The following is a 23,907-nucleotide window of genomic DNA, read 5'->3' as shown; positions in this document are numbered from 1 at the left end:
ACTCACCATCTCTTTTTGCTGTCCCGTAGTCTCCGTGAATCTTCCCCAGGGACCATGCTCTCTCCACCTCTCATACCTCTGTATTTCAATAAACAATATTTCACTGATTTTCTGTTCTCCTGTGGTGTTCTGCATGTGGACAAAGAAAATGGATCCAAACACCAAACACAAAAGACACCAGCAGAATCTGAAAGCTTAATATTTAATTGCCTTTAAAAGCTGCACAAAATAAAAAAAAATAATACAGGTCCAACTTTTCAACATAATATCATCCATTCAAAACTTTCCAATGACATCATCAACATGGACAGAAACCAGTACAGTAAATGTAGCAGATAGGAGCTTTTGTTTTGTCAAGTAACAAAAAGAGGCCTTTTGCTGTTCTGATGGTTGTAAGTTGACTGAACACAAATTAGTTAATGATAATTGATCATATGATCAAATGTTGAGGTCTGAAATTATGAGTCACTTAGACTGTGTGGACAGGAATGTGTTCATTCACTAAGATGAACTGCTGCTCTCAGAGATGAGTCTTAAGGTGAGAATGATTTGGTTTGTTTACTGTCTTTGTCATGAAGTGTGGTAGAGAGGTGGTGATGCAGACACAGAGGACCCACGTTGGAGTGAATTAAAGATGATTTAATGGTGAAAATGCAATTCCAAAGTCCAGAAATCCAGGCAGCACAGATGAGACACAACAAAGCTCAGAGCTGGTAGCAACTGGGATAACTAAACCAAAACGACAAACTTGACGGCAGACAAGACGAGAACCCAACAAGGAACCAGGAACACAGGTGGGATTAAATACACACAATAAGGAGAAACAAGAGACAAATGGAGACTCAATTAACTGAAAACCACACAAAAACCTAAATTAACACAAAGAAAAACCCAAATCCTCAGTATTATTACAAAAGAAGAAGAATTGAATAACATGATTTATCAATAAGCACACAGTGCAGTTTTTTGTCCTTGTGGTTTCTGAGAAATAATCCAAAGGGGTCAACAATAGAAACTCCCCACAGTTATACTTAAAACAAGTCTTGTGTTATTTTTAGCTTCTGTTCATGAGTTGACTGATTATTATTATTATTATTATTATTATTATTATTATTATTATTATTATTATTATTATTATTATTATTATTATTATTATTATTATTATTATTATTATTATTATAAAACATCAAAGGATGTTTAGCGCCACTCTTTGAAGTTTCAGTGTTGGTGAACACTCGTGTTGCAGTCACTACAATCAGGCCTTCATGTCGACGTTCACAGAGACCACAGAGGTCAGTCACAGACAACAATGCAAATCAAAATCAAGTTAAATCAAACTTTATTTGTATAGCACATTTCAGCAGCAAGGCATTTCAAAGTGCTTTACATCAAATAAAACACAAAAACACAATGCAACATAGAATCAACAATCAAAACAGAACATCAAGTCAGATTCCGTCAATAAATTTGCAATTGATTACGTTTCAAATACAACTCTAAACAAGTGGGTTTTTAGTTGAGATTTAAAGGAAGTCAGGGTTTCAGCTGTTTTACAGTTTTCTGGAAGTTTGTTCCAGATTTTTGGTGAATAGATGCTAAATGCCGCTTCTCCTCATTTGGTTCTGGTTCTGATAATGCAGACCAGAACCAGTCAAGCATAAAGCAGAGCAAGCTAGACTTAGTCTCAACTGTAAAGCAATTCCTGACACACTTCCAATTTACACTGGGTCCTTTTCACAGATCCACTGCTGAGACTTAGAACATTTAAGATCATTCCATAACTTAGTAGTCAGGATAAGTACACAGTCTTCTTCCCCCCACTGTGGGTCTCCACCACCATTATCAGGCTGGGTATTTGCCCAGTATTTGTTAAGTCTGCAAACAAGAAAATCATTTTACAGCTTAAATATAACAATGTTATGAAATAAGAAATCTGACATTTTAAGCTCTTTAGGAGGCCATGCAGAGACATTTGGTGAAGTTTGTTTTTGAGTCCATTAAATGGACAGTATTGTGTATTTTACAAACAGTTTCCATTGATGGCATAATCAATCCCACACACAATGCTGCTTTCAGTTGTTATAAAAATGCTGTTTTTTTCATATATTTTTTTTTAGTAATGGGTTTGTTTCTTAGTTTGTTTCCCTGTTTCTAAATAAATATGAAGATACAGTGGTGGAAATAATTATTTGATCCCCCACTGATGGTAAAAGTTTGTACTGTGACAAATAATTCAACAGTCTATGATTTTTATAGTAGCTCAATGTGTTGCCACTGATTTTTCTCATGTGTTTTTTTTTTTTTTTTCCACCAGGGGGTCCTTTTTTGTGGGCTCTAGTGTCCCTTTTTTCATAGTAGGCTGACAGGAGGGGGGGAAGAGAGGGGGGAAGACATGCGGCAAATGTCATCGAGTCCGGGAATCGAACCCGCGACAGCCGCGTCGAGGACTGAGGGCCTCCAAACGTGGGGCGCGCTAACCTCTGCGCTAACCTCTACGCCACCGGTGCACGCCCCTTTTCTCATGTGTTTGAAGAGGAAAATAAAAACTTCCACAGGACTCCGATGTAAAGATGTAAAACAAAAATTTGTTCCACAATTTTTGCGTTATACTTTAAAGAGCAATTAAATCCTAAACAACCTAAACTGAACAAACTACGGTTCAAAACCGTGTGGCTCTGTTGATCTTACTTGCAGTACCTTCCCTTCTCTCTGCTATCTAACCTTTGTTAACGATCAGGCGGCACACCTGATTGGCATAAGTTGCAAAATGGCTGATTAAGTTTTAAAGCATACAAACTTAAAATAAAACTTTTATTCACAATAAAACATTATGAAATTAGCTACATGCAATATAATAATGCTACCAAAACCTCAACAAATGCACTTATTAAATAATTACTAATTAAACAAATAAGTTTTAACAGTAACTGAATGTTTTTATACATTAACTTGGCCTCCACACTCAATTTTAACAGTGAGAGATAGAACATCAAAAAGAAAATCTAGAAAATTAAGTAATATTTAAATAAAAAATACAATTAGCATTTCATTGAGGGAAATAAGTATTTGATCCCCCAACAACCAGGACTAATGTTGGCTCCCACAGACCACTGACGCACCCTGATCTCAGTGAAGTTGTTTCCTGCATTAGAGACATCTGCCCAAATTGTCACCCGTATAAAAGGTCACCTGCCAACAGACTCAGTGACCCCAACATATCCACCATGGGCAAAACTAAAGAGCTGTCTAAAGATGTCAGAGACAAAATTGTTGACCTACACAAGGCTGGAATGGACAATAGAGCCATAAGTAAGAAGATGGCTGAGAAGGTGAAAACTGTTGGGGCAAATATTTGGAAGTGGAAGAAGTACAACATTACTGTCAATCGGCCTGGAGCTCCATGCAAGATATCACCTCATGGAGTCTCATTGATCATGAGAAAAATTAAAAGTCCTGCAGTGCACACAAGGTTCCTCTGGTCATGAAGCCTCACGTCCAGGACCACCACAAGTTGGTCAATGAACCTATTAATGACTCTGAGAGAGATTTGGAGAAGGTACTGTGGTCAGATGAGACCAAGATTGAGCTCTTTGGCCACAACTCAACTCCACGTGTTTGGAGGAAGAAAAATACAGAATATGATCCTAAGAACACCATCCCCACTGTAAAGCATGGTGGTGGAAGTATTATGTTTAGGCATTGTTTTTCTTCTAAGGGCACAGGACAACTTCACCTCATTGACAGGAAGTTAAACATTGAAATGTATCACAAAATCCTGGGTGAAAACCTCCTTTCCTCCGCCAGGTCACTGAAAATGGGTCGTTGATGGTTCTTCCATCACGGCAGTGACCCAAACATACAGCCAAGGAAACAAAGACGTGGCTCCAGAAGAAGCATATCAAAGTCATGGAATGGCCCAGCCAGTCTCCTGACCTCAACCCAAATTAAAATCTATGGAGAGAGCTGAGGATTCACGTTTCCAAACACTTGCCTAAAAACCTCAAGAATTTGAAGATGATCTGCAGAGAGGAGTGGGCCAAAATTACTCCTGAAGGTTGTGCACACCTTATAAAAACTGCAAGAAATGTCCCACTGCTGCGCTTGTCAACAAGGGTTTTGCCACCAAGTATTAAATGATGTTTCACTGGGGGGTCAAATACTTATTTCCTTCAATAAAATGCAAATGAATTTTTTTTCTCATTTTATGTAATTTTCTCAGTTTTTCTTTTGATATTTGTTGCGTCATTGTTAAAATAAATCAGGCATAAAATTATGAGATGTTTCATTAATTTTTTTGTATAAAATGTTTTAAAGTCACTGGGGAATCAAATGCTTATTGGATGAGATGAGCTTTTCAGAAGAACAAATGTTTTACTCATTTTCCTAATGTGAGAAATCCTAACTCTTACATATTTTTTGAGTGTAATTTTGTCTCAAAGCTGCCAATAATCACTGTAAATCCTGTATAATCTTTAACACTTCAGTGAGATTTTGAATGGTAAAACCAGTTTTTATTTTTCTTATCATCCATCCATCCATCCATTTTCTTAACACCCTTCTTCCCTAAATGGGGTCAGGAGGGTTGCTGGTTCCTCTCCAGCTACATACTGGGCGAGAGGTGGGTTCATCCTGGACAGGTCGCCAGTCTGTCGCAGGGCAACACAAAGACAAACAACCATTCACACACACACTCACACCTAGGGAGAATTTAGAGAAACCAATTAACCTGACAGTCATGTTTTTGGACTGTGGGAGGAAGCCGGAGAACCCGGAGAGAACCCACCATGCACAGGGAGAACATGCAAACTCCATGCAGAAAGACCCCGGACCGGGAATCGAACCCAGGACCTTCTTGTTGCAAGGCAACAGTTCTACCAACTGCGCTACTGTGCAGCCTTTTTCTTATCAATGAATAAGAAATAAAATGGAAAACTCACCGGTGAGTCAGCGGAGTGCCATCAACCCACTTCCAGGATCCCTCAGTTTCTATATCAGTCAAACCAATCCATGTATATTTTTTGATGATTGTAGAAACAAAATCCTGTCAATATTATAGAAAAAATATTAAGGTTTCAGTACAGCAGTTATCTGTTTGATGTTATAACATGCCATGACAAAAACCAAGGTAAAGAACATTTCTATTAAACGTTTTAGAATTTATTCACATAAAATATTAATCAGTAAAATTTTTCTAATTGTCTTTATAAAAAATGAATCCCTCTTAAACTTTAATTATACTTTAATCTGGAGGATTTCTTTTCTTTCCAGTCAGTTCCACACTTCTTTATTTCACGGGAAAAATAAAAACATAAGCGAACAGCTAAACATTCATCTTCTTCCAGTTTGTTTCAGTGTGAGTTAAAGAATACGAACCCAAACGACACAATGCACAGTAAATAAAGTGTGAAATGCTAAGATTTGTTTCTACTCAGTTTATCCTAATATGGTATCAAAATGTTTGACATATAAGAAAAAGAAGAAATCTGATGGACATTTTTTTTTTACAACAGTGCCGTTTAAAATTAAAATGGTCACATTGACATATTTGAATTTTTTGGGTGTATTTTCATTGTATTAAATATTTATTAAAAATATTTTATAATATTTATGCATGAAATAGGCAGCAGTATTGTTGTATATGTAATACTATAACACAATGGTGATGTCTGTGGATTGTACTAAAATGTTAGAGGCTAAATGGAAACATCTTGTTACACAATATTTACATTAAAGTATGAAAGAAAGATATGAGTCTCATTCGTAAACATAAATGAATAATCTCACATTGAAGGATCACATCACCTGTTCATCATCGTCGTTTATCACCACCAGATCTCCTCCTCTGTTCCTGCAGTCTTCTCTGGCTTTATCCCAGGAGCCAGACGATGTAGAGAGGAAATAACAAGAACAGCTGAACATCCTCCATCCTTCAGGACAGGTTTTCTCTAAAAGATAAATGAATATTTACACTGCTTACTAATTATGATGGTAATAGGAAGTCAATGTTGTTTAATCACCCATTTGTAAAGTCATTAAGATTTGAACTATAAACAGATTATTTTGAGGATCCAAGGTATTTAGTAACAGTTAAAAAAACATAAAATACCCACAGATTGAGGAGGATGCAGTAAATGAAACTCTGCAGGAAGGAACTTAAACCAAAGCTGGGATCAAAAGAATCTTCTGTCTTTTAGAAAATAAGTTTTTCTGACAAACACCTGAAAACTTACTTTTGCTCAACAAACTCTGAAGCCTGATCATCTCGTTAGACATTTCTGTGAGGGTTGCATTCAGACGGTCTCTTTCTTCGGTCATTACAGAAAACTGGTCATTACTGTCCTGGTGACGATCAGTCAGATTGTCTTTGTTGTCGATGAGATCTGCTGCCAAGCTGCTCACATCATGAACTAACAGTAATGAAAGTATATTATTAGATAAAAGCAGAAAAGGTTAATATTCATTTAACTTTAGCTTAAAAAGTTGATTTTAATGCTGTGAATTATTAAACCACTCTGGATTTTGAAGATAGACAAATTTCTATTTTCTGCCTTTAGACTCATGAGAGTTAAATAAACAAAACTCACAGAAAACACCAAGGCTGATGAGTCCAATCAGCATCAAAACATTCAGAAGAACCAGAAAGATGATGACACCCACATAGAGCCTCTTCTTAGAGCTGCCAGGACCTTATCAAAGGAAATACATTTCAATAACATTCATTTCTACTACATATTAATGACAAAATATATTCATGCTTCTCTTTCTCATGTTGTTCTTACCTTCATTTTTTCTAACAGGAATTTGCCAGGCAGTTTTCACAGGATCAACATTCATATAAATTTCCTCCATTGCTTTGACAGATGCTGAACGTTTTGTAGATTTTCCGATCTGCAGCAAAACCAGACGTATATGAGAATCGTGAAGCTGAGTTTAAAATGAGGAAGTAACAAGTTCTGATAAAGAATTTTTTTTTTTTTTGAGTTAAAATTAGTCCTGTGAGCCTCTAGGCCAGTGTGAGGGATAAACATCTACCAGACAGAGATACTGAATAGTATCAAAAAGATCCTTAATTTATTTTTTTAAAAAAGGTTAGAAAACCATATTTCAAAAAATGATGAATTGGGGCAACATAAAAAACAGAAGACAACATAACAGACTTCAACTCGGGTAGTAACTCAAACAACTTGAACACAAATTGACCTAACAAACTAGACAGAAAACACAACTTATTTGCATCTATACAAACCATGTGGAAGTGAAAGACAGACCAATAGGAATGTTCTAGCTAGACTGTAAAAAACAGTTACAACTTGTTGTTTCATTCAATATTTTTTTCAAAATATCTCCTGTTTAAATCTAGAAATGTGAGGTCATTCATAAAAATATATTGAATAAAAGTGTTTAGTCCAGGAGAAAAGCTGAGATAATGCATGTTTCACAGTTTCCTGAAGCAACTCAGCATTTTATTTTTATCCACGCCTCTCCTTCTAGTTAAGTTCCGATGTGGGGTGAGAAGGGTCACATGGGACTATGTTTTAATATCTTCATCAGAGGAAGGAAGTGAGACTTGTTTGACTCTCCCATTTTTTTCTCTCTGTTGATTATAGTGTTTGCCTGTGAGCTGTACTACAGCTGTTTGACCAAAATGTGGTCCAGCCTGGTTTGATAGTTTGAAAGGAAACCATCGTGAAGGTGGAGGGAGACGTTTGCACTGGCTCCATCCTGCTGAGAAAGTTCATCCTCTGCATAGAGTTGTTGCATTAATACTGCATAAACTGTTCTTACTTGTGCACAGTTGTTACGGCCCTGGGCCTTATGGGCTGAGTTGCAGGTGCCTTGTGTTCTGTCTTTGTGCTCCTCTCCTTTACAGGTCCTGCTGATTTGTTCATTTGGGGCGCAGAGCATTTAAACCTGGCCGTCTCCACCTTCTGGGTCGCCTTCAGCGTCCACTCTGCCACTTGACGCTTGTTGTGTTTTGGTGCCAGGCCTCAGCTCCCCTCCTTCTGCACATTTGAGTTTGTCTTTGTTTTTGCACTTCAACACATCCATATGCACTCACACACCACATCCAAGCATTTGCATTACACCACATTCACAATCCATTGTTGTTTTTGTTAATAAATATTCTTTGTTAAGCACTCTAACCACTGCATGGTCTCCCGTTTTTGTTATGACCTTGAGCCGTCGTAACAACAGTTGAGCCAAATCCACAATCAAAGTGTGTTGATGATAAGTAGCATATTGTTTACGCCACATCAGCTAAACACATTTCCAACATTACTTCTCATGAGTCTCACTCCTGTCCAATTGTTGATGAAGTTAAAAAGTTCATTGCTGATTTTGGCAATGCATCGTGTGGATTATATGAAGTAGATTAAAGAGCAAAGGACTGAGCACACGTCCCTGAACAACCTCCAAACTGAAAGTAACACTTTACACAGCTTCCTTGAAATACATTGCCACATAGATATTTTCAAGCTGATGACCCAACTGTTGCAGGATTGGAAGACATAGATAAGATTGTGTGAAGTACATTTATAACTCATAAATGTCATAAATGTGAAGTACATAAGTTAAGTGTGAAGTACATTTAACTTCACATTTTATAACATTTTATAACATTCATAACTCATAAATGTACTTCATACAATCACCTCATTTCCATGATGCACCGTCAGAATTTTATTTATAGAAATTTAAGTTAATCTTTTTCTCAATGAAAAAGCAGAAAGTGTAAAGAGAGAAACGATATATTGTGATGTCACAGGACATTGTAGGAGTTTGTATGCAAAACATTTTCCACCTTGAGGTTTGGAGAATCGCTCTGCTCAGTAAAATATACCAGACAATCTCAGATTTACCTTCCCGGATGAGAAAATAATATATTTTTTAATGAATAGCACATTAACAAAGAAACTATAGCTTCATAATTATTTCTGTATTTTCATGTGTTTATGATTGTCAGTCTTTGACATCCATATTGTGAGACTCTGAGTTCTGTTTGTGTTCACCGTTTTTACTTTGAACACCGCTATCAATAGTAGAGAAACTGTATTCAAAGTATGGGAAGTTGTTGTGTTTATGGTAAATGTCAAAAACCATTTCTTTGTTTTCTAAGGTCCAAAACCAACTCCATCCATTTCTATTCTGGTATATTTTAGCTGTCTATAATTTGGTTGTGTGTATTTTATTGTGTGTAATTTCTGTGCCGAGATCCCCAACTTAGACCTGACCATTTAAAGAGCTGTCTGTGTCTCTGCTGAGCAGGTGCAGTGTGTCAGTCTTAATAAGGATGATGTGTGTTTAAGCAGGAACTACAATGACGATCCAACAAGTAGGGATTCCATTTATTTAGCGAGTCTTTAGGTGAACTGTTCAAACGGTACATGAGGAGTTTTGTGGATCTGCATCCAAATTTCATTCTGACCTGACCAGAGAAAGTAATGTGTCACTATGTAGACAAAACCCACATATCATGGAGGATAACGATTCAACGACAACTGAGTCGTTGGACATAGTGCATCCAACGACCTGCTCCCAAGACTCGTCTTTGGGTTCCCTTGCCTTTGGGAGGCCTTTCAGTCAACAAGCCCTCTAAGGAGGCTGAAAGGCACAGCAACATATGAGAAGATTTGCTAAATCACCCCAATTGTGCAGTGTGATGGGTGGTGACTGAGGGAGAGGACCCTGGCGGTCCGATCCTGAGTTGCAAAAGCTGGCTCTTGGGATGTGGAATGTCACCTCTCTGGTGGGGAAAGAGCCAGAGCTAGTGTGTGAGGTTGAGAGGTTCCGGCTAGAAATAGTTGGTCTCACTTCGATCGCATGGCTCTGGTTCTGGAACCAGTCTCCTTGAGAGGGGCTGGACATACTTCCACTCTGGAGTTGCCCAGGATGAGAGGCATACTTGTTGCTCCCCATCTCGGCGCCTGTACATTGGGGTTTACCCCAGTGAACGAAAGGGTAGCCTCCCTCCGCCTATGGGTGGGGGGACGGGTCCTGACTGTCGTTTGTGCTTATGGGCTGAACAACAGTTAAGATTCCCCACCCTTTTTGGAGTCCCCAGAGGGGGTACTGGAGAGTGCTCCACCTGGGGACTCCCTTGTTCTGCTGGGGAACTTCAACGCTCACAGGGGCAATGACAGTGAGGCCTGGAGGGCCGTGGTTGGGAGGAACGGCCCCCCCGATCTGAACTCAAGTGGTTTTCTCTTGTTGGACTTCTGTGCTCATCATGGATTGTCCATAACGAACACCATGTTCAGGCATAAGGGTGTCCATATGTACACTTGGCACCGGGACACCCTAGGCCGTAGTTCGATGATCGACTTTGTCATTGTTTCATCGGATCTGCGGCCGTATGTATTGGACACTCGGGTGAAGAGAGGTGCGGAGCTGTCCACTGACCACTACCTGGTGGTGTTGGTGGGGGAGGATGCCAGTCAGACCTGGCAGGCCCAAACGTGTTGTGAGGGTGTGCTGGGAACGTCTGGCGGAATCCCCTGTGAGACGGAGCTTTAACTCCCACCTCTGGCAGAACTTCGAACACGTTCCGGGGGAGGAAGGGGACATGGAGTCCGTGCCTCCATTGTCGAGGCGGCTCATCTGAGCTGTGGCCGCAAGGTTGTCGGTGCCTGTCATGGCGGCAACCCTTGAACCCGTTGGTGGACGCCTTTGGTGAGGGATGCTGTCAGGCTGAAGAAGGAGTCCTATTGGGCCTTTTTGGCCTGAGGGACTCCAGAAGCAGCCAATGGGTACCGGTGGGCAAAGCGGCATGCGGCTCAGGTGGTTGCTGAGGCAAAAACTCGGGCGTAGGAGGATTTTGGAGAGGCAATGGAGAAAGACTTCAGTACAGCTTCGAGGCGATTCTGGTCCACCGGGGCGAATGTACAGCACCAACACTGTCTGTAGTGGGGATGGTGTGCTGCTGACCTCAACATGGGACGTTGTGGCCTGGTGGGCAGAATACTTCGAAGACCTCCTCAATCCCACCAGCCAAGAGACAGACTATGTCACTCGGCAAGCCTGGGAATGCCTTGGGATTCCTCTGGAGGAGCTGGAAGAAGTGGCTGGGGAGAGGGAAGTCTGGGCCTCCCTTCTGAAATTGCTACCCCTATGACCCGACCCCAGATAACCGGAAGAAAAATGAATGGATAGATGGATGGATGGATCATGTTTGGGGTTTTTTCTAGACTTTTAAAAAGTATGAAGTCATAATTTTGTACTTCATGTACTGAGTTAATCTAGATATAGGGCTTGTTAAGACAAACTACAGTCTGGGTTAGACAGAATAGGAAATTGTAATAAAGAAATTGGAAATTGTAATAAACAGTGACCAGGCAGTAAGCAGAAAATAGAGTTTATTGTAATATTTAAATTCATTGTGACTAGAAGCAGGTCAATTAAAGCACTTTATAAAAGCTTTGTTTTTAGAGATGGATTGCATAAAATTCAAGAATAAAATCAAAACTATTATATTTAGAGACCTTTTTTTCAAACAGCCAATTTCAGCACTTTTTCACAGATCCAGTGTTTAGCCCAATCACATGAAAAGTCATTCCAAGATGCTTTGCCGTAGTTATTGACATGTACACAGTCCTCCTCTCCCCATCTTCCGCTTGTCCCACCATTATCAGGCTGAGAGTCGTGCCAGTTCCTGTTAGATTTATGACACCATTAGACAACGTTTCATACGACGCAACAACAGACACCATCAAACAGCTGAGATTGTGATTTAAAGCACAGAAATAAAACCACATGTAATACAGTCAATAATCATGTTGTCTTGTATTTTCTGTACAGTATTATGTCAATGTAAAACCATCAATCACCAGATATTCCACTGACAAAAAGGCAGCCTGCTTTTTTTGTTGTGAAAGTTTCTTCTGCAGCATTTAAATGAGTATTTAGTTATAATATGTTGGGCAAACAGTGGTACAACTTATAAAATTAGATAATGGAGCAAACAAATTAGAAAAACAATTTAAAATTAAACTGATTTAAAAAAAAACAGATTGGCAATTAACCTTGAACTGACAAATCAATGTGAGTTTCTGTGCTTATTTACTTTGTTACTTTATTTACTGCCACCTTTTGCTTCAGACACAGTTTGGTTTAATTTCCAAAAGGAGTATAATTAGACAGACAAATGAAACTGTGTCTAAATGTTGAATGTTTAACAGTAAAACTTCTTCATTAACGAATGGATTTCCTGTCTGATGCTCTCAGAGACGATCTCTTCAAATGGAATAATAGGATGAGTATAAACAGGCAAAGGAAATGGAGAAAGAAAAGAAGGAAAGACAGAAACGAGTGAACAAATGATCGACTGAAAAAGACAAAAACAAATGAATGAACAAACTTCAATGCTGCTCAAAAATCTTTTCTCACAAGTAAAATTTGCAATTCTTTTTGGAAGTCTAAATGATCACCTGAACTTGAAGAGTACAAAATAAAAGTGTTGGGTTCCGGGGTTTTTGTTTTTCTTTGTGGGTTTGTTGTTGTTTTCTCTTGCTGCTTCACCGTTCGTCCACCAGATGGCGCCAGAGGCTGCTTTTCTGGAGGGCGTGCATATGCTTCAATGCACCTGTCTTTGATCATCTCATTATTTCCTGGAGCTTATGAGGAGTTGACTGCCAGTACTTCGACGCCTGAGTGTTTGCCAGCAATGGTACTCTGAGCCCCCCGGAGTCTCTCTGTTAGTGATGGGCCATCTGAAGCCAGGCTTCGATGCTTGTGTCGTTTTGCTGAAAACCGACACAAGCAAAATATGCCTGCATTGCATGGGTCACGTAACTGCCTCATTTTGCGTGTCGGTTTTCAAAATAAAAGCATGATGAGTCGTGCCGCTTCATGGGTTATTGAATTTGATCGCGCATCAGAGGAGTATTTGTCTTCAGCAGTGGCCGAAATAAAAGGAACCTTTTGTAGTTCATGTGTATTAACAGTTTTGATGATGGCACTCATCAAAATGTAATGTTTGTTAATGGTTTTCTCAATGGTCGACTGTGGTATATTTTATTGCTTTTTATTTGTGTGTTTTTTATTATGTAAAACACTTTGAAACTGTATTGTTGCTGAAATAAACTTGATCGAAATGGAGCCAGCAAGAGGAAAAAATCTGATATCTGGTAATGATCTTTCATAAGATTCATAAGTAAAAATAATTAACCCCTTCACCTCCAAAATTCTCACCTTCTTGGAATTTCCACTATTTCTTTGTTCTGCAAAGATATATCCGTCTTGCACAGTTGAAACAGACTAAAGCTGTTGGAAGAGGAAAATTCTGGACTGATGAGTAAAAATAAAAGGGATCAGATCAGAGGAATCCAAGAAAAAGAGAATTTTTGAAGAATTTTAGTTTTTCAGGAGGCAAATAAAAACTAAAATAATACTGTCTTATCCAAAGAAGCACTGCATTCCAAATACACAAAAACAAATGTCTATTGTCAGATCAGTCAATGACAAAAGAAAACAGCCTCTGACAGTCAACATATACCAGGATTGGCTACAAATAATTATAATAACTAAAAAAGATTAGCTAAATAGGGTTTATTTGACTCTCCTGATACTAAACACGAGTTTGACAAAAACTTTGTGACAAATCTGCATTTACTAATTTTTTTTTAACTATGTCTATTTGAGTAACAAGGCTGCCACAGTAACAACAGCAGATGTCACTAGTGAGATATGAATGAACCACCGAGTAATGAACCTTTGGGCAAAGCAATGGGCCGGGAAGCTTCATTTGGCCATCACTACTCTGTGTTTTTCTCTTCAGAAATATTCTGGGTAATTCATCTCGTTGTCCTCCCTCTTCAGGTGTTTTTTCGTGACGCTGTGGATCCTCCTAGAGAAGATCTTGTCCTGTTTTTTTTTTTTATTATTATTATTTCACTCTCCTCATGACGCCGTGGATATTACCCACTGGTTGCCCGAGTTTCACCCTCACCTCTTCGGTCTGATCACAAGCATTTCCTGATTTCTTCGGCTGGCAGTCGGACCGCTCCTCTGTCCTCCCGCCACCGCAGGCTCTTCTTCCGGACCTCGCTCAGCCGAGGCTCCCATCTGGAACCTGGACCTGCTTAAGGATTTTAATAAGGAGACCAAAGCCCTGAACCCGCATTCAAACCCCTCCCAGACCGAGATCATCATTTCTACAAGTAAGATCAGTCCAATTCATCTCACAACTCCCGTTTCCAATTACCCTAAACTCACCATCTCTTTTTGCTGTCCCGTAGTGTGTCGACGTCTCCGTGAATCTTCCCCAGGGACCATGCTCTCTCCACCTCTCTTACCTCTGTATTTCAATAAACAATATTTCACTGATTTTCTGTTCTCCTGTGGTGTTCTGCATGTGGACAAAGAAAATGGATCCAAACATCACAAAAAGACACCAGCAGAATCTGAAAGCTTAATATTTAATTGCCTTTAAAAGCTGCAAAAACTAAAAAAAATAATACAGGTCCAACTTTTCAACATAATATCATCCATACAAAACTTTCCAATGACATCATCAACATGGACAGTAACCAGTACAGTAAATGTAGCAGATAGGAGCTTTTGTTTTGTTAAGTAACAAAAAGAGGCCTTTTGCTGTTCTGATGGTTGTAAGTTGACTGAACACAAATTAGTTAATGATAATTGATCACATCATCAAATGTTGAGGCCTGAAATTATGAGTCACTTAGACTGTGTGGACAGGAATGTGTTCATATTCACTAAGATGAACTGCTGCTCTCCACTCAGAGATGAGTCTCATGGTGAGAATGATTTAGTTTGTTTACTGTCTTTGTCATGAAGTGTGGTAGAGAGGTGGTGAGACAGACACAGAGGACCCACGTTGGAGTGAATTAAAGATGATTTAATGGTGAAAATGCAATTCCAAAGTCCAGAAATCCAGGCAGTACAGATGAGACACAACAAAACTCAGAGCTGGTAGCAACTGGGATAACTAAACCAAAACGACAAACTTGACGGCAGACAAGACGAGAACCCAACAAGGAACCAGGAACACAGGTGGGATTAAATACACACAATAAGGAGAAACAAGAGACAAATGGAGACTCAATTAACTGAAAACCACACAAAAACCTAAACTAACACAAAGAAAACCCCAAGTCCTCAGTATCATTACAAAAGAAGAAGAATTGAATAACATGATTTGTCAATAAGCACACAGTGCAGTTTTTTGTCCTTATGGTTCCTGAGAAATAATCCAAAGGGGTCAACAATAGAAACTCCCCACAGTTATACTTAAAACAAGTCTTGTGTTATTTTCTTCTGTTCATGAGTTGACTGATTATTATCATTATTATTATTATTATTAGGCCCGAGCAGCAAAGCACTGCGAAGGCCTATCATTTTCATACCGTTTCTTCTTATTATTTTCCTTCCACCCAAAAGAAGGAGCTTTTTGGGGGCTTTATCATATTCAAAACCTCACCAAACTTGGTGGACGAGTCAAGCCTGTTTAAAAATTTCGAATTTTAAGGTTGTTGCAAAAATCACACAAAAAATGGCTCAACGGCGCCACCTAGCAATTTTCAGAAGACCCTTTGCTCTTCCCTTACTTCATCGTAGAGACTTGAAATTTGGTACAGTTGTAGAGATCACCAAGACGCTCAGAATTTACAATTAAGGTCATAGTGCAAGTATCACAGGAAGTCGTTCATTTTCGATTGAAGGTCCTATTTTGACCCCATTTTGACCGTTTACAGCCTTCATATTTGATCGAACTCCTCCTAGGGATATTGATTGATTGGCTTCAACCACGGTAAGTCTGATCATAAGGCATGGGCGATTCAAAGTTATCAAAATGGTGAGTTTGTGAGCATGCTGAAGGGACGTTAGCAGGGGTCAAAGTTCACCTCCTTGCCAAAAAAAAAACTTTAAAACTCCTACACTAAAACTCTCAGAGGAACCAAACTTTTAGTGATTGATCATCATGCGTTGGCCTAAAATACCTTGTGGTCAAATGATGACATCACTAAGGCCACACCCCCTGAGAACAGGAAGTGTCATGCTTTACTGTGAGTGGTCGCTATGTTACCCCTTTGAACTAATCAACATGAAACTGTGTCCGGAGACAGAACACATTTTGTTGTATTGTGGATTCCAGCCGCGACCGGCTTCCATGGAGCAGGTGGGCGTGGCGGCGTGGCGAAGTGACCTTTAACGCCGTTGCCATATGCCTGGCTCTGAATTCCACAATTTTGGGCCGAGCTGCTCCAAATTCACTAGTATGGACCTTTATCCTCCACCTGACAGAAATTCATATTAAAATTTAGTGGGCGTGGCCTAATTTCTCTATAGCGCCCCCTAGAATATTTTAAATGATCAGCCCCAAGCCATGCTTTTACCTAGAATTATGAAACGTGGTACACATGTGTATCTCTACAGAGCAGTACTGATCACATTGTAATAGTCATTTTATGTCATCACCTTAGCCCCGCCCACTTCCGATAGGAAGTCACCTTTTTTATGTCTTACTTTTTCTCTGTTATTTATATAACAGTTAAATCCAGTGGAAACTGACTTAAAATAATAAGGTGATGACATCTGTCAATGCTGGCTGAGCAGTGTGGGCGTGGCCAGATGGCGAATGTCAGACCTTCGCCATAATCATACCATTGTCTTTAAATCACACAGGGATGAACCTATTGGTACCAAACTCGAAATGTAAGACCTGTGTTCACCTCTAAAGAGCTCAAAAGTTTTGAAATGTAATTTGACTCCACTGCTCCCCCTAGGTAAATCCATCGGCTATATCTCCGCCATACATGGACCGATTTGCACCAGATTTTTGGTGAGTCGTTGGGGAGCGCTTCCGAACGCATTCATGTGTGTCGCCTGGCGGGCGATCGGGCGGGGAAGATTTGTGACACCAGCTCTGGAAACAGTGCGAGAGCTTCTGCGGTGGCTGGAACCCCCGCAGTGGCCAGTATGCCAGAGCAGCGCTTGGTGCAAGGGCCGCACGAGGCTGCTTGCAGCTTTAATTATTATCATTATTATAAAACATCAAAGGATGTTAAGCGCCATCCTTTGAAGTTTCAGTGTTGGTGAACACTCGTGTTGCAGTCACTACAATCAGGCCTTCATGTCGACGTTCACAGAGATCACAGATGTCAGTCACAGACAACAATGCAGCCAAGCATAAAGCAGAGCAACCTAAACTTAGTCTCAACTGTAAAGCAATTTCTGACACACTCCCAATTTACACTGGGTCCTTTTCACAGATCCACTGCAGAGAACCAGAACATTTAAGATCATTCCATAACTTAGAAATCCGGATATGTGCACAGTCCTCTTCCCCCCACTGTGGGTCTCCACCACCATTATCAGGCTGGGTTTTTTCCCAGTATTTGGTGAATCTGCAAACAAGAAAATCATTTTACAGCTTATTTATAACACTGTTATGAAATAAGAAATCTGACATTTTAAGCTCTTTAGGAGGCCATGTAGAGACATTTGGTGAAGTTTGTTTTTGAGTCCATTAAATGAACGGTATTGTGTATTTTACAAACAGTTTCCATTGATAGCAAGCAATTAAATCCTAAACACCCTACACTGAACAAACTACGGTTAAAAACCGTGTGGCTCTGTTGATCTTACTTGCAGTACCTTCCCTTCTCTCTGCTATCTAATCTTTGTTAACGATCAGGCGGCACACCTCATTAGCATAAGTTGCAAAATGGCTGATTAAGTTATAAAGCATACAAACTTAAAATAAAACTTTTATTCACAATAAAACATTATGAAATTAGCTACATGCAATATAATGATGCTACCAAAACCTACTAATTCACAGATAATTCAACAGTCTAACTTGGCCTCCACACTCAATTTTAACAGTGAGAGATAGAATATCAAAAAGAAAATCTAGAAAATTAAGTAATATTTAAATAAAAAATACAATTAGCATTTCATTGAGGGAAATAAGTATTTGATGTTGGCTCCCACAGACCACTGACGCACCCTGATCTCAGTGAAGTTGTTTCCTGCATTAGAGACATCTGCCCAAATTGTCACCCGTATAAAAGGTCACCTGCCAACAGATTCAGTGACCCCCCAACATATCCACCATGGGCAAAACTAAAGAGCTGTCTAAAGATGTCAGAGACAAAATTGTTGACCTACACAAGGCTGGAATGGACAATAGAGCCATAAGTAAGAAGATGGCTGAGAAGGTGAAAACTGTTGGGGCAAATATTTGGAAGTGGAAGAAGTACAACATTACTGTCAATGGGCCTGGAGCTCCATGCAAGATATCACCTCATTGAGTCTCATTGATCATGAGAAAAATTTAAAAGTCAGCCAAGAGCTACATGGGAGGAACTGATTAATGATCTCAAGGCAGCTTGGACCACAGTCTCCAAAAAAACCATTGGTAATAGACTGAGAAGTCCTGCAGTGCACACAAGGTTCCTCTGGTCATGAAGCCTCACGTCCAGGCCCACCACAAGTTGGTCAATGAACCTATTAATGACTCTGAGAGAGATTGGGAGAAGGTACTGTGGTCAGACGAGACCAAGATTGAGTTCTTTGGCCACAACTCAACTCCACGTGTTTGGAGGAAGAAAAATACAGAATATGATCCTAAGAACACCATCCCCACTGTCAAGCATGGTGGTGGAAGTATTATGTTAAGGCAGTGTTTTTCTTCTAAGGGCACAGGCCAACTTCACCTCATTGACAGGAAGTTAAACATTGAAATGTATCACAAAATCCTGGGTGACAACCTCCTTGCCTCCGCCAGGTCACTGAAAATGGGTCGTTGATGGTTCTTCCATCACGGCAGTGACCCAAACATACAGCCAAGGAAACAAAGACGTGGCTCCAGAAGAAGCATATGAAAGTCATGGAATGGCCCAGCCAGTCTCCTGACCTCAACCCAAATGAAAATCTATGGAGAGAGCTGAGGATTCACGTTTCCAAACACTTGCCTAAAAACCTCAAGAATTTGAAGATGATCTGCAGAGAGGAGTGGGCCAAAATTACTCCTGAAGGTTGTGCACACCCTATAAAAACTACAAGAAATGTCCCACTGCTGCGCTTGCCAACAAGGGTTTTGCCACCAAGTATTAATTGATGTTTCACTGGGGGGTCAAATACTTATTTCCTTCAATAAAATGCAAATGAATTTTTTTTCTCATTTTATGTAATTTTCTCAGTTTTTCTTTTGATATTCATTGTTAAAATAAATCAGGCATAAAATTGAGATGTTTCATTAATTTTTTTGTATGAAATGTTTTAAAGTTACTGGGGGATCAAATGCTTATTGGATGAGATGAGCTTTTCAGAAGAACAAATGTTTTACTCATTTTCCTAATGTGAGAAATCCTAACTCTTACATATTTTTTGAGTGTAATTTTGTCTCAAAGCTGCAACTAATCACTGTAAATCCTGTCTAATCTTTTACACTTCAGTGAGATTTTGAATGGTAAACCCAGTTTTTATTTTTCTTATCAATGAATAAGAAATAAAGCGGAAAACTCACCGGTGAGTCAGCGGAGTGCCATCAACCCACTTCCAGGATCCCTCAGTTTCTTTATCAGTCAAACCAATCCATCTATCTTTATTGATGATTGTAGAAACAAAATCCTGTCAATATTATAGGAAAAATATTAAGGTTTCAGTACAGCAGTTATCTGTTTGATGTTATAACATGCCATGACAAAAACCAAGGTAAAGAACATTTCTATTAAAGGTTTTAGAATTTATTCACATAAAAAATTAATCATTAAAATTTTTCTAATTGTCTTTATAAAAAGTGAATCCGTCTTAAACTTTAACTATACTTTAATCTGAAGGATTCCTTTTCTTTCCCTTCAGTTCCACACTTCTTTATTTCACGGGAAAAATAAAAACATAAGCGAACAGCTAAACATTCATCTTCTTCCAGTGTGTTTCAGTGTGAGTTAAAGAATACGAACCCAAACGACACAATGCACAGTAAATAAAGTATGAAATGCTAAGATTTGTTTCTACTCAGTTTATCCTAATATGGTATCAAAATGTTTGACATATAAGAAAAAGAAGAAATCTGATGGACATTTTTTTACAACAGTGCCATTTAAAATTAAAATGGTCACATTGACAAATTTGAATGTTTTGGGTGTATTTTCATTGTATTAAATATTTATTAAAAATATTTTGTAATATTTATGCATGAAATAGGCAGCAGTATTGTTGTATATGTAATACTATAACACAATGGTGATGTCTGTGGATTGTACTAAAATGTTAGAGGCTAAATGGAAACATCTTGTTACACAATATTTACATTAAAGTATGAAAGAAAGATATGAATCTCATTCGTAAACATAAATGAATAATCTCACATTGAAGGATCACATCACCTGTTCATCATCGTCGTTTATCACCACCAGATCTCCTCCTCTGTTCCTGCAGTCTTCTCTGGCTTTATCCCAGGAGCCAGACGATGTAGAGAGGAAATAACAAGAATAGTTGAACATCATCCATCCTGCAGGACAGGTTTTCTCTAAAAGATAAATGAATATTTAGCTTTTAAAAAAAAAAAAAAAAAAAACACTGCTTACTAATTATGACGTTAATAGGAAGTCAATGTTTAAATATTTATGAAAAAATATTTTGAATATTTATGCATGAAATAGGCAGCAGTATTGTTGTATATGTAATACTATAACACAATGGTGATGTCTGTGGATTGTACTAAAATGTTAGAGGCTAAATGGAAACATCTTGTTACACAATATTTACATTAAACTATGAAAGAAAGATATGAGTCTCATTCGTAAACATAAATGAATAATCTCACATTGAAGGATCACATCACCTGTTCATCATCGTCGTTTATCACCACCAGATCTCCTCCTCTGTTCCTGCAGTCTTCTCTGGCTTTATTCCAGGAGCCAGACGATGTAGAGAGGAAATAACAAGAATAGTTGAACATCATCCATCCTGCAGGACAGGTTTTCTCTAAAAGATAAATGGATATTTAGCTTTTTTTTAAAACACTGCTTACTAATTATGACGTTAATAGGAAGTCAATGTTGCTCAATCACACATTTGTAAAGTCATTAAGATTTGAACTATAAACAGATTATTTTGAGGATCCAAGGTATTTAGTAACAGTTAAAAAAACATAAAATACCCACAGATTAAGGAGGATGCAGTAAATGAAACTCTGCAGGAAGGAACTTAAACCAAAGCTGGGATCAAAAGAATCTTCTGTCTTTTAGAAAATAAGTTTTTCTGACAAACACCTGAAGACTTACTTTTCTTCAACAAACTCTGAAGCCTGATCATCTCGTTAGACATTTCTGTGAGGGTTGCATTCAGACGGTCTCTTTCTTTGGTTATTACAGAAAGCTGGTCATTACTGTCCTGGAGACGATCAGTCAGATTGTTTTTGTTGTCGATAAGATCTGCTGCCAAGCTGCTCACATCATGAACTAAAAGTAATGAAAGTATATTATTAGATAAAAGCAGAAAAGCTTAATATTCATTTAACTTTAGCTTAAAAAGTTGATTTTAATGCTGAAAATCATTAAACCACTCTGGATTTTGATGATAGACTAATTTTTATTTGCTGCCTTTAGACTCATGATTTAAATAAACAAAACTCACAGAAAGCACCAAGGCTGATGAGTCCAATCAGCATCAAAACATTCAGAAGAACCAGAAAGATGATGACACCCACATAGATCTTCTTCTTAGAGCTGCCAGGACCTTATCAAAGGAAATACATTTCAATAACATTCATTTCTACTACATATTAATGACAAAATATATTCATGCTTCTCTTTCTCATGTTGTTCTTACCTTCATTTTTTCTAACAGGAATTTGGCAGGCATTATTCACAGGATCAACATTCATATAAATTTCCTCCATTGCTTTGACAGATGCTGAACGTTTTGTAGACTCTCTAATCTGCAGCAAAACCAGAAGTATGTGAGAATTGCAAAACTGAGTTTAAAATGAGGAAGTAACAAGTTCTGATAAAGAAAGAAAAATTTGTTTTTAGAGTTAAAATTAGTCCTGTGAGCCTCTAGGCCAGTGTGAGGGATTATCATCTACCAGCCAGAGAAACTGAATAGTATCAAAAAGATCCTTAATTTTATTTTATTTTTTTAAAAAGGTTAGAAAACCATATTCCAAAAAATGATGAATTGGGGCAACATAAAAAACAGAAGACAACATAACAGACTTCAACTCGGGTAGTAACTCAAACAACTCGAACACAAATTGACCTAACAAACTAGACAGAAAACACAACTTATTTGCATCTATACAAACCATGTGGAAGTGAAAGACAGACCAATAGGAATGTTCTAGCTAAACTGTAAAAAACAGTTACAACTTGTTGTTTCATTTAATAATTTTTTCAAAATATCTCCTGTTTAAATCTAGAAATGTGAGGTCATTCATAAAAATATATTGAATAAAAGTGTTTAGTCCAGGAGAAAAGCTGAGATAATGCATGTTTCACAGTTTCCTGAAGCAACTCAGCATTTTATTTTTATCCAGGCCTCTCCTTCTAGTTAAGTTCCGATGTGGGGTGAGAAGGGTCACATGGGACTATATTTTAATGTCTTCATCAGAGGAAGGAAGTGAGATTTGTTTGACTCTCCCATTTTTTCTCTCTGTTGATTATAGTGTTTGCCTTTCAGCTGTACTACAGCTGTTTGACTAAAATGTGGTCCAGCCTGGTTTGATAGTTTGAAAGGAAACCATCGTGAAGGTGGAGGGAGACGTTTGCACTGGCTCCATCCTGCTGAGAAAGTTCATCCTCTGCATAGAGTTGTTGCATTAATACTGCATAAACTGTTCTTACTTGTGCACAGTTGTTACGGCCCTGGGCCTTATGGGCTGAGTTGCAGGTGCCTTGTGTTCTGTCTTTGTGCTCCTCTCCTTTGCAGGTCCTGCTGATTTGTTCATTTGGGGCGCAGAGCATTTAAACCTGGCCGTCTCCACCTTCTGGGTCGCCTTCGGCTTCCACTCTGCCACTTGACGCTTGTTGTGTTTTGGTGCCAGGCCTCAGCTCCCCTCCTTCTGCACATTTGAGTTTGTCTTTGGACAAACTCAAATGTGTCCATGGACATAGTACATCCAACGACCTGCTCCCAAGACTCGTCTTTGGGTTCCCTTGCCTTTGGGAGGCCTTTCAGTCAACAAGCACTCTAAGGAGGCTGAAAGGCACAGCAACATATGAGAAGATTTGCCAAATGACCCCAATTGAAGGTCCAAAGGGGTCAGGTGCAGTGTGTGATGGGTGGTGACTGAGGGAGAGGACCCTGGCGGTCCGATCCTGAGTTGCAAAAGCTGGCTCTTGGGATGTGGAATGTCACCTCTCTGGTGGGGAAAGAGCCGGAGCTAGTGTGTGAGGTTGAGAGGTTACGGCTAGAAATAGTTGGTCTCACTTCGATCGCATGGCTCTGGTTCTGGAACCAGTCTCCTTGAGAGGGGCTGGACATACTTCCACTCTGGAGTTGCCCAGGATGAGAGGCGTTGGGCAGGAATGGGCATACTTGTTGCTCCCCATCTCGGCGCCTGTACATTGGGGTTTACCCCAGCGAACGAGAGGGTAGCCTCCCTCCGCCTATGGGTAGGGGGACTGGTCCTGACTGTTGTTTGTGCTTATGGGCTGAACAACAGTTCAGATTACCCACCCTTTTTGGAGTCCCTAGAGGGGGTACTGGAGAGTGCTCCACCTGGGGACTCCCTTGTTCTGCTGGGGGACTTCAACGCTCACGTGGGCAATGACAGTGAGGCCTGGAGGGGCGTGGTTGGGAGGAACGGCCCCCCCGATCTGAACTCGAGTGTTGTTCTCTTGTTGGACTTCTGTGCTCATCATGGATTGTCCATAACGAACACCATGTTCAAGTATAAGAGTGTCCATATGTACACTTGGCACCGGGACACCTAGG

The 23,907-nt window shown here is 39.3% G+C and overlaps 1 protein-coding gene and 1 long non-coding RNA gene across 3 annotated transcripts; one reads left to right on the top strand and one right to left on the bottom strand.

Annotated features, from left to right (window-relative positions):
* Positions 1–34: 34 nt before the first annotated feature.
* Positions 35–14,271, bottom strand: LOC122840455 (CD209 antigen-like protein C). 2 transcript variants are annotated; one of them, XR_006372230.1, is made up of 7 exons: positions 13,946–14,271; positions 6,780–6,888; positions 6,585–6,686; positions 6,231–6,407; positions 5,803–5,945; positions 4,938–5,041; positions 35–129 (listed from the first exon to the last, which is right to left on the bottom strand). XR_006372230.1 is itself a non-coding variant. In XM_044132901.1 (7 exons), the coding sequence occupies exons 2-7, from the start codon at positions 6,847–6,849 to the stop codon at positions 1,719–1,721; spliced, it is 753 nt and encodes a 250-aa protein (XP_043988836.1). In that variant the 5' UTR covers positions 6,850–6,888; positions 13,946–14,271; the 3' UTR covers positions 1,583–1,718. The 2 variants fall into 2 exon arrangements, 1 of the variants encoding a protein (XP_043988836.1); XM_044132901.1 differs by lacking the exon at positions 35–129 and adding an exon at positions 1,583–1,875.
* LOC122840462 lies at positions 14,028–15,168 on the top strand. Its single transcript, XR_006372233.1, has 2 exons — positions 14,028–14,156; positions 14,235–15,168. It is a non-coding gene; the product is annotated as an uncharacterized LOC122840462 (long non-coding RNA).
* Positions 15,169–23,907: the final 8,739 nt, after the last annotated feature.

The sequence above is a fragment of the Gambusia affinis genome, linkage group LG11, assembly GCF_019740435.1.
Source record: "Gambusia affinis linkage group LG11, SWU_Gaff_1.0, whole genome shotgun sequence".
NCBI lineage: Eukaryota > Metazoa > Chordata > Actinopteri > Cyprinodontiformes > Poeciliidae > Gambusia > Gambusia affinis.
This window is presented reverse-complemented; position numbering and strand designations above follow the sequence as displayed.

What these genes read in the sequence shown, in the direction of transcription:
- LOC122840455 (XM_044132901.1), bottom strand. Translation starts at nt 6,849, where the DNA reads ATGGAGGAAATTTATATGAATGTTGATCCTGTGAAAACTGCCTGGCAA. An exon ending in CATCAGCCTTGGTGTTTTCT is followed by an intron (nt 6,408 to 6,584) that starts GTGAGTTTTGTT and finishes CATTACTGTTAG; the next exon opens with TTCATGATGTGAGCAGCTTG. An exon ending in TAAACGACGATGATGAACAG is followed by an intron (nt 5,042 to 5,802) that starts GTGATGTGATCC and finishes TAATATTGACAG; the next exon opens with GATTTTGTTTCTACAATCAT.